Source organism: Trachurus japonicus, chromosome 7, assembly GCF_045865225.1.
Source record: "Trachurus japonicus isolate A0001 chromosome 7, Traja_1.0".
Taxonomy (NCBI): domain Eukaryota; kingdom Metazoa; phylum Chordata; class Actinopteri; order Carangiformes; family Carangidae; genus Trachurus; species Trachurus japonicus.
Genome location: NC_140913.1, coordinates 11,956,540 through 11,967,618, shown reverse-complemented (window position 1 = coordinate 11,967,618; position 11,079 = coordinate 11,956,540). Strand labels below are relative to the sequence as shown.

Here is an 11,079-nt window from a genome sequence, read left to right as displayed (position 1 = left end):
CAAACCAGCTGATTCCTCCCCATGGAAAAGCCTATATATAAATAATTTGTTTTCCATTCTCTGCCAAGGGATGCAAAGTGTGTTTTTCATGGGTTCCCCATTTATATCCCTGGTAATAGAGTAAGTTGAAGGCTTAAATCTAATTCTGGCTCAGGTTGAAAGAGTTGACGCCTGGATGTTGAACACAGTCTCATTTACTATTCTGAGTTACTGGGGAGACTGAAGGGAGGAGTGAGGTACACAAGACACTGAGATGTGTCAGGTCAAGTAAAGCAGCAGCAGCCACAGGGAAGTTAAAGCAGCTTGACCTTCAAAATAAAGACATATTTTTGTCAGGCACATCACCAGTGGTAACTTATGTGTGATGTGTTGTCTGTTGTTTGAATAAGAGTTTCCTACCAATGAGTTACAATAATAAACAGACATTGGTAATGTGACACTGCTAAGTGTTTGTAATTAAGTGTGGGCTATATGTCAGAGGTAGTCTATATAAAGGCTCGATAGCTGCTGCAAAGTCCCTGCATTTACAGCTAGAACACAAATACTGTACACTGACAGTAATAGAAGTTAAGCACACTTAATGCAATCAATCAACCCACTAATGATCTGTCAGCTGTAACTCTTCTATATTTAATATATATTAAGCAGTTTGGCACCAACTCCAAAACATGAAATCCTAGAAAAAACAACATCTTGCTTGTTTAAACAGTGATAATATCCCGTGATATAACTTTAACAAAATGATCGGAATGAAAATCAGAAATGCTTTATCAATCCATCGTGAGTAATTCTTATGTACTGTGTTTCACATAAAGATAAACACCAATATTTAGCACATAATTTAATATTTATAATTTAAAAATAGCAGGATTTTTGCTTTTGCTTGTATCTTTATTTTGAAAGGGCATAGCTTTTAATCTATAAACTTCCTAACATTAGTAACCAAAGTCTTGAATCACATAAAAATATGATAACAACAAAGCTGTGATAAAGTCCATGGGTGTATTTTGACAGCACATGAAAGCAGTGCATTTTGTCATTGGCTTCGACAAACGAGAGTTTTATTTTGAAAGTTGTGCCAGGTGAGCTTGTAACCGACTCCCCGCGCGCTTTACTTTGTCGTGAGTGCGTACAGAGCGCGAGCTGAGCGCGAGCAGAGCGCAGTTGCGTTGAACGAGGAGCGTCCAGACTTTGCGCACAGCGACTGAAGTTTTGCGTTTATATCAACGTTAACCCGCTGACTCTCCGGTTTCTCCGGTCACCGGCTCCTCGGCCATGTTCAGCGGAGGAGAAGGGGAAGAAGCTGAATAGATAAACCGGACTGAATCATGCGGCTGACGGTGGTTTAGTGACTTGGAGTGCGCTCCTCCGGGCTGTGCTGGATATATACTATAGGTAGACTTGAACACCCGCAACTTCAGTGTTACACTTGACCTCGGCGGAACCAGTTTATCATAGTAGAACCGTAGTGATGGAGAGCCACATGTTGTTGGCATGGACTCTGTTGTGTTTGCTCCTGCGGCCGTCGGCTGCTCAGAAACTCGCACCTGAAGGAGGTAAGCCCCGTCACTGGCGCTCAGGTAGCCTATATGAGCACCACGGAATTCAACTTTGATATTGAATTGAATTGAATATTTAATAGATTTAGCCCATAGGTAGTGGTTAATTTTGGAGTCTGAAAGAAAAAGATTTTAAAGTACAAAATAAATTGAATAACTGTATTTCCTGGAGGAATAATGATGTAAAGTAATTCTCTGGTACGCTAAGAACGATTTAAAATGCCCCGAGTCAATGTAAAATGAGGTTTAAAGCAGTATGCCACTTAATATGAGATGTGATTACTTTTCCATTCTGAGCTGATGCTGCTGCAGTGCTGCAGGAGGTGGAGGGTTGGACTGTGTGCGAGTTCAGGGTGTGGTTGATATTACTCCACCAGTGTTCTCAGTGAAATGGCACGACTCCATATATCTTAAATTGTCAGTTGATGAAATCCAACAGCCCCGGGGGGTAGCGATTCCTCAAAAAATGTGGAAACACGCAGGGGCCACCCAGGCATGCATCCACCCAGAAGGCTCCAGATGCACCAAAACAAACACAGATATGTTCGATAAAAACCTCTGGGAGTAGACAAAACAGTCTCCAGATCAGCTGGAAAAAAGTCAGTTTTAATTATTCTTTAATCTAATTAATTAATCTATTGATGAAAAAAACAACAACTCTGGTCTCTTGTAATTCATATTTTAAAAATAGAATTTAAAAAAGGTATTGTTTATGGCACATTTGATACACTAGTTCAAAGTGCTTTAGCTACATAGCAATAAAGTATAAAACACAATTAAGGGTAGAGATTTATCATAAAAGAGTGAGAGAGGTCAAATTAATTACTAAATGAGTATCTATTTAGGATTCATTGAAAGAAGAGTGACACTGAGATGCCTTTTGCATGTTGTGGTTGAGCTCATGAGGCTAAAGTTGGTGCTGGTGACACCGTGGGGTCTGCTCTTTATGACTGTGTTAACATAGGAGTGAGAGAGATGCTGTCACTTATCTATGTCCATTAATAGGGCCCTGACGGGACTAAACCAACTTAGATTACAGCTATTTGGCTTTTTTTATATACTATATAAGTGCTCCCTGTTATTGCTGTCATCCTTGTTTAACAGAGATCTTATTCTACCCATACAGAAAAAGATAACTATTATTATAACTGGTAGCTATATTTCTGCACACTAAACATATGGTTTGACTCTTGTCCACAGGGTTTGAGAGTCCCCCCCCCATGTACCGTTTCACTGGGGGGCCATGTGCAGCTTTTACATCTCATTCTTCCACCATCACATCACTCAAATGCCTCAAAGTTGCCAATAAATCTGATTTATTGTGCGTACGCCATAACAATACGCTGCGTTTAAACATGTCTTCCCTGCAGATTAACAGTCCAGACTTCAGCATGTGGGTTTCAGATAAAGACATACCTGAACAAAGGTGGTGGTCGGGGGGCTGTGATAGGCAGCAGCCCCCACCCCCCTACTCTCCCATCCAACCCCCTGCCTTTTGCTCCAAAGTCCAAACAACAGGAGCGATGGAATTCTTTAGATTGATGGAGAGGAAGGCAGCGAGTGTGACCACATGCGCCCTCTGTTTTCTCAGCTTCCACCCCCCACAACTTATCTCACGTGTTAAATATTCAAAAATTAGAAGAGGCTTCCATATTTGTGAAGATGTCTTCGAAACATGGCAACAATGCCACTAACTCTCACTGTATATCTTTCTATCACATGTTTATTTTTCTTTCCCCTCCACTGTTGCTCGGAGATTTTAACAATGGCTGTTTTCCTCGCATGATTTCACAATCTGAACATCTGCAGCTAAGTGTTGCTTTTAGATTCTGTCCGTTCGCTACTGCTTCTTTCCTTCTTTGCTCGCTTTCACTGATCTGTATATGGCCATCCAACATTCCTCTTCGTCTCTCACACGGAACTGCCAGTACACCCCCCTCACCACCACCGAGCCTCACTCCTCTCCTTTTAACGCCTTTTATTTTCCCCTGTCCCTCCTTCTTTCTCCACTGCCTCCCCACCACTAATACCCAGCAGCTACTGTTTTCCCACCCTCCTGCTCTTCACTCGGGAGATTTCGCTTTTAACTTTGCCTCTGTTAAGAAATCTGGAAGATCTTGCCATCACTGCTTGACCGCCTTTTATCGTTCACTTCTGAAGCGACCGAAAGGCAGCGGCATCAGCTTGTCCTTCCTCTTCCTCTGTGTGTTTTGATTTGCACTTATCTTACTGTAACTCTAATTACTTCGCCTCTGAGTTTCTGCTGCTTTCATGTCGACAATGAGCCCTTTACTGTAAAGGTTGTTCCAAGAAGGTGGATGGAGAAAGGGAGGGAATTTCCAAATGTGTTTGTGCAAGTGAAGCGTGAGAGGAAACCTGTGGAAAAAGCTGTGGAGTATAAAAGGAATGATTCCACCCCTTTAGAGTCTTTGATTTGCACATTAATAATAGCATTGATCCGTATTTTCTTCTCTCAACAGTGCTGAACTGCTGCGAAGGTGACGTCCTGTTCTTATTGGACTCCTCGGGGAGCGTGTCATCCTATGACTACTCCCGCATGCTCACCTTCCTGTCCGAGCTCCTCCTCCCCTTCTCACTGGGAGAGGACCAGGTGAGGGTGGGACTTCTGCAGGTGGGCACCAAACCGCGCCTTGAGTTTGGCTTTGACACCTACAGAACCCAAAGTAGCCTCCAGGGAGCACTGAGTAACACCAAACCTCTCAGGGGGGACACCAACACCGTGGAGGCCCTGAGACTGGCAAAGGAGCGGGTGCTGAGACCCGGAACGGCGGACGGGGCCCGGGCGGGGCTCCCGAGGGTGCTGGTGTGGTTAACGGATGGGGTGAAACCGGGGGATGTGGTCGGACCAATGGCTGAGCTGCGAGACGAGGGCGTGGCTGTGCTGGTGGTCTCCACTGGGCACGGCAACTATCAGGTGCTGAGGCAGGTGGTGACCCCACCTGTGGAAGACCACCTGTACTTTGTGGACATTGATGATATGAGTATCATCACAGAGGACCTGAGGGACGCCATCATCGGTGAGTAGATCACAGGTGATTTTTTGAGGTTTTTGGTACGGAGTCTGGAATGTACCAAAATTAACGATCTTTTAATAATAGTCCGTGGTAAAAGGCTCATAAACCTATGTGCCTTCCTGTCTATCCAAATGTGTTCAAATGACAGCATTCACATATAATTAGTCTCCTTTCATTAATTGATGAAAATGATTTTAAATTATTATTATTTTTTTAATAGGAATTGATCAAAGGAGCTTTTTTTTGTTACTGGCTGCATAGCATCGCAAATGTTGGCTTCACTTCATCATTGCAGTTCATTGTGTTTACAATCCAAGAGGTTACAGTACATCCTCTGAGCAGCACTATTCATTATAAGATCAGACAGGGCGCTACACTGACTCGGTAGTGGAAAGTGAGGCGACCATCCCACCCGTAAAGGAAATAATCTACACCTGCAACAGTTGTTAACATTCGATATGTGGCCAATAGCAAAACTTACAAATACCTCCTTTAAAGCTGTATCCACAATTGATCACACTACGTGTACTGTGAAGATGATGGTCCGGCTCACAAAAGCAAATATTATTGCATCAAATGGATAAACCAAAAACACACAATTTCTGGTTATCTATGAAATAGTGGCAGGAATAATGATGGAAAAAAAATCTACATACAACTATCTAGACACATATCAACTAGAAAAAGTGAGAAATGCATTTTCTATGATTTGACCAGATATCTATAAAAGCTCATAAGGGAGGTACACTGTAAGGCTGTGTTGCCCAATTTATTTCAGTGGCTCTGACAAGACAGATACAATCACACTTGTTGCCTTCCACTCACATAGAGATGTCTTGCATGTCTCTGTGCTTCTCCCTGATTCCACACATGCTCCTGAAGACTGTGAAACTAAATAGGAAACGAGGACACTGAGCGTGTCTTTGTGCGTGTGTAACAGTCTCTGTAATGAGATAGGCCGATCTATTAATGGATTAATGATTCAGTTTCCCTTGCTGCATCCTCCAACACTACAGTATGCCAGACATGATACATAGATATACGTACTGATATAAATAGACCGGGGGGGTTCCCATGTCTGTGGCCTGATTAGGTAGCTGCATTACACTCACCAGGGGCCTTTCAGCAATTATACAATGTATACTGCAGTTGCAAGACATGATGCATAGTATAAATAAAGCTTATGCACCGGTCCTTGCTTGGCGGCTAATGATCCTCTAACAGATATCAGTGGCTCTGTGGCATTTCTTATTTTGTTGCAGGGCCTCACTGGCTTGGCTATTTCAAGTTGTCGTATTGTAAGGGTTATGAATCCACTTGGAAACCCAAGTCTGTCTGTCTGTCTGTCTCTCTGTCTGTCTGTCTGTCTGTCTACGTGGGTGGCTGTCTGAAGCCAAGGCATTTTTAGAACTGTGTCTTATCATCTTCCTTGTCATAGTTCTTCCTGTCTCTGCGCAAAATCATAACTTCTTCTTTAATCTTGACAGAAGAATGCAAGCACATGCTATAAGTTTATTCTTGCCTCCAACAGAGATAATCCGAGCTGAACGAATCAACGTTCGTGACGTCTCCACCAACTCAGCCACGCTCCAGTGGCGACCCGTTCTCTCCGGTTTGACGGGCCACTATGAGATCCGCTTTGCCCCGGTTCTGACGGGAGGTGCGGGAGTCGGTGGAAGTGGGACCAGTCCGAGCACAGGTGGTAGTCAGTACCAGAGACTCATCCAAGCTGCCGACTCCAGCACTGCCAGTCTAACGGGGCTGAAGCCTGACACCACCTACACTGCCACACTGACCCCGGAGTCCAATGAACAGGCATTCAACACACTCTCTGTCACCTTCACAACGAAACCAGGTTGGGTCACATCCTTTTTACATGTTGTGTCATGGGCCTGAAGGAGGTCACAGACCGAAAGTTTGCCGAAATAAATTGATATATGCAACTGTGCAATTAATCTGCCATTTACTGAATCATCTCTACCTTCAGTTTAAGCAAAAAGGCAAACATTTGTGAGTTGCTTTATTTGATAGTATAGTTGAGAGAGACAGGAAATGGCGAGGCGGAGAGAGGGGGAATGGCATGCAGCAAAGGGCCACCCGATGCAGCATTCGAACGGGAGTCGGCGGCAGTTATTTTGACAAATAGAAAGAAAAAAAAATTGTGGCAGTTTACAGGTCATTACAACTCAAATAATGTGGATTATTCATAACACTTTGTTTTGACTACACACTATTAAGAATTACTTAAGTAATCGTAAAATACTTAAAGGATAATTCCGGTCATTTTTGACCCCCAAAATCGTTGTCCTGATGGTCACCCAGTGTTGGGGGGAGCAAAAAATGCGACTAAAATTGATGCAGGCAAACCGGAGTTACACCATGGCTAGACGGCGCTAGGGATAGGGGATAGAAGGGAACGCTAACCTAAGGGGGCAATTTTTCCAACCACAACAAACACTTAAAAAACAATCAAATATCTATGGTACATGACTGGAATCCTTATGACACACCACATATAGTGTACAGTATAAACAGTATAAACTTTGTGTTTTTGCATGTAATCACTCACCTCAGATAGAATAACTCTGAAACGTCCTAAGATATCCGATTGCAGAGCGCCTTCTCCCCGCCACAGAAACAAACACTTTTTGTTGTTGTTGTTGTGATGATTTCTTTACAAAAATAAACGGTCGGAGATATTTTGGACATTACCACTGCACTGCTCGACTGTTTATTTTTGTAAAGAAATCATCACAACAAGGAAAAAGTGTTTGTTTCTGTGGCGGGGAGAGCAGGCGCTCTTATATAATATAACGTCTTTCCCATAGACTGTAAAGGTCATTCCAGGATGTTAGGCTATCTGAGGTGAGTGACTACATGCAAAAACACAGTTTCTACTGTTTCTACTGTAGCCTACACTATATGAGTTCAGTGGTGTGTCCTAAGGATTCGAGTCATGTACCATAGATATTTGATTGTTTTTTGTGTGTTTGTTGTGGTTGAAAAAAGGTTAGCGTTGTCACTATCCCAAGTGCCGTCTCGCCATGGTGTAACTCTGGTTTGCCTGCATCAATTTGAGTCGCGTTTTTTGCTCCCCCCAACACTGGGTGACCATCAGGACAACAATTTAGGGGTCAAAAATGACGGGAATTCTCCTTTAATTCAGCATTTATAAACTATTTCTGAAACATTCTTCAAAATGAAGACAACCTATGTCTTTATTATTCATCGCTGAATTTATTTGAAAATGAATTTTTCATACTGTACATGCAGCACAAGTTTACTTATGATGTGTTTGTCTTTTTCAATGTTTTTTTTGTCTTCCCACACACCAGAGGTGCTGAGCCCAGCTACGGTCACTGTGTCTGAGTCAGGTCCAACCAGCGTCCGGGTGAGCTGGGGTCCTCTTCAGCCAGACACGGTCACAAGTTACCACATTGAATACTCCGCCCTGCCCCGGGGGAAGCTCCACGCTGTCACAGTGAGCAGAACGCAGAACTCTACGTTCCTCAGAGACCTCCAACCAGACACCACTTACCTGGTCACCATCAGTGCCCGGCATGCCTCGGGCAAGGAGAGGGCCATGTCTGTCAAAGTGTGTACACAGGAAGGTGAGACGTGGGAAGAAGATTTGGTCACACATTGTAATCAAGGATCCTTTTACCACAGGCTAATCCTAATCCTGCATTGCGTAGTGCTTCCTGCATCTTAGATTTCAGATAATTACAAGCAGATCCATTCAGGTTTGACTGCGCCAAGGGCAGGCCTGAATATTTTCCTGTGCTGGTGCCATTAAAGCATTTGTGTTAACCTTTCCCTTCGTCTTTTTTACACCTCGTCATTCATATCTTTTTCTTCCCAGCTGTCTTTCTGACTAACGTCTCTGTGGTCTCCATTTACAGCGACTCCGGCCTTGGCAGACCTCCAGCTGACCACAGTGGGCAGTGACTCGGTGCAGGTAGACTGGAAGGGCAGTGCTTCAGGTTTGAGGGGCTACTGGCTCACCTGGGAGGGACAGCAGAACTCCGTCGAGGGTCAGCACTTGTATTTGCCGCCCAACTCTTTGTCAACACGTCTCACACACCTCCCCCCATCAGCTAGGGTGTGTGTGTCACCTATTTATCGGACGGCACGTGGGGAGGGACTGTGTTGCACAGCACAGTTTCAGTCAGGTGAGTGGTGATGGGAAATGTCATGTAATAATGGAAGCTAAGGAAATATGCTAATTCCCTGTCTTTCCGGAGGTTTGCTGCATAATATGATGCAAGAGCCAAGAGGAAATTAGCATAGCCTAGCATAACAACTGGATCTAACAGGATATTTAGGTATAACACACTGATTTAAATAAGATGGTTTGTTAAGTTCATACACAATACACATACACAAAAACAAACAAATGATTTCCAAAAGTCTTGCTGTTGCAGTTCAGACGATGAGGGATGGATAATCTGTCATAAAACAGTTATCAATCAAACGTCACATTTGTTGCTTGTACGTATCTGTTTTGGTGTAGAAACAGCTTAGATTGTGGACAAAACACTCTTTAGGTGATCTATTTCCTGCTCCGGTTAGGTGCATAAAAATGTTTTATGAGAAATATTATTATTTGCCATGTTGAAAAGATCAGTGTCAATGGCTCCTGGCAATAGCGTCAAATTTCCTGTACAGGCATAGGATCAGTCCTCTACTCAAAACAAATAGGCTACATATATTTTTTTAAATGTCACACCTTTGGTGTTGAACTCCTCTAATCTATCTTTCAAAAGAGACATGAATACAAATATTTCTGAAAATGTCACACTACCTTTAAAGTTTCAATTGACTTAAATCATAAAAATAAAAAAATCTCTGGAAATTTCTTGTTTTTTTTAATATGATTTTTTCATTTTCACACAAATAATTACACTTATGTCTACTGTATTGGGGTGAAGCAGATATAACGGAGAGTTAACTCAGATTATGGCAAATGAAACCTGTCTGCATGCATAGGTTGGACTAGAAGTACCAGTGTTCATGTTGAACCAGCTCTTGAAACTACAGTACACTGTGCTAATTTGGCCATTTGTTGTCTGGTGGAAGTTGTCAGTGATACATGAGAATTCATTATCTAACACTCTGACCTTTGGCCAGGTTTTAATTTCTATGAATGTGAATGTCGTAACTGCTGTTCTCTCCCTCTTCCCTTTAGAAGCATTAGCATATGGCCACCAGTCATAGCACCCCTGAACTACAAGTGCACCTTACCAAACATGGAGGGACGATGGCGAGAAGAATGCAGACTTTCATCCATAATTCTTTTCCATGCCTCTCCCCTCTGTGGACATCATCCAGGAGAGATGTGTGGTTTGGCTTACTGAGCACTTACTCACGTGGAAGCCATAGACACTTAAGAGTGGTCTGGGACAATATGGCTACATGATGACTTCTACAACCTGCGACACAGAGGACTATTACTTTTCCATTTCTATTGTCTCATCTGGTTTACACCTGTACTCAATGTATAATGCTTCAGTTTAAAGATGCAGGCTTAAGATAATGATTTGTTTTGCATATACAGAGCACGGCATGCTGGGAATGTTGGATACTTTCTGTTGCTTGTTTTCGAGAAAGGCTTTGTACCATATGTGGACTTTAGGCCCAAATCAACATTTTTTTAAAGTCCTGCGAACGCACAGAGAGTATCTGATTTACATTTATAATAAATACTTATGCCTTGTACTCTGTCAGTTCCAGCACATGCTTGAAATTATTGGATACTTGTGTGTGCACACTGGAGTAGATTTACATGCGGTCCCTAATAACAGGATCTTCAGGATTGCTTTGAACTTGGAAGAAATTACGAACAGACCAGCCATATGCCCTGAAACAACTGAAATGCTGCGTGTAACATGTGTGTAACTAAGACTTGCTTTGTATTGGTCTCTGGAGATAGATCCATCATTTATATTTATTAATCAACAATCATGTAAGTATGAGAATAAAGAGCGTACAGTATTTACAGACATGCTGTTTACATTTTCAGACTGTTACCTTTTTTTTTAAGCAAGCCTTTGCTGCCCCCTACTGAATGGGTCCTTACAGGCTTATAGCTGATCTTTCACTGTTATCCTCTCAGAGCAAATATTGTTTCGTGTTTGTTGACCACTATTGGAATTTAACAAGAGCTTCAAATAAAGTCCTGTAATAATTTTGGTTATACTCATTGTTTGTTTTTTTAAATTGTGAACTGAGGTCTAAAGGTGTAAGTATTTGAGTGCTGTGTATGTTTTTCAAGTACTGACCTTTAATCCACTACAATTAAAAGACAAATACTGTTTTGACCGTGGCAGTGTCCCAACAATGCTACTTTAGATAAAGATGAGGCAGGAGAGTCTGCTACCTGAGGTCTGTGTGTGAAGTTTTTGAATAGGCCTACAGATATTTTTCGCTTAAAATAATTGCTGCACCAAACCTCATAACTGCTTCAAAAAATTAAAAATCAAATT

At 42.4% G+C, this 11,079-nt stretch overlaps 1 protein-coding gene across 2 annotated transcripts; it reads left to right on the top strand.

Annotated features, from left to right (window-relative positions):
* Positions 1–1,134: 1,134 nt before the first annotated feature.
* vwa1 (von Willebrand factor A domain containing 1) lies at positions 1,135–10,790 on the top strand. 2 transcript variants are annotated; one of them, XM_085781205.1, is made up of 6 exons: positions 1,135–1,556; positions 4,040–4,597; positions 6,126–6,449; positions 7,930–8,205; positions 8,497–8,766; positions 9,786–10,790. In XM_085781205.1, exons 1-6 carry the CDS (start codon positions 1,472–1,474, stop codon positions 9,809–9,811), a joined length of 1,539 nt encoding a protein of 512 aa, XP_085637331.1. In that variant the 5' UTR covers positions 1,135–1,471; the 3' UTR covers positions 9,812–10,790. The 2 variants fall into 2 exon arrangements, with proteins under 2 accessions (XP_085637331.1, XP_085637330.1); XM_085781204.1 differs by having other exon boundaries at positions 9,783–10,790.
* The last annotated feature ends 289 nt before the right edge of the window (positions 10,791–11,079 follow it).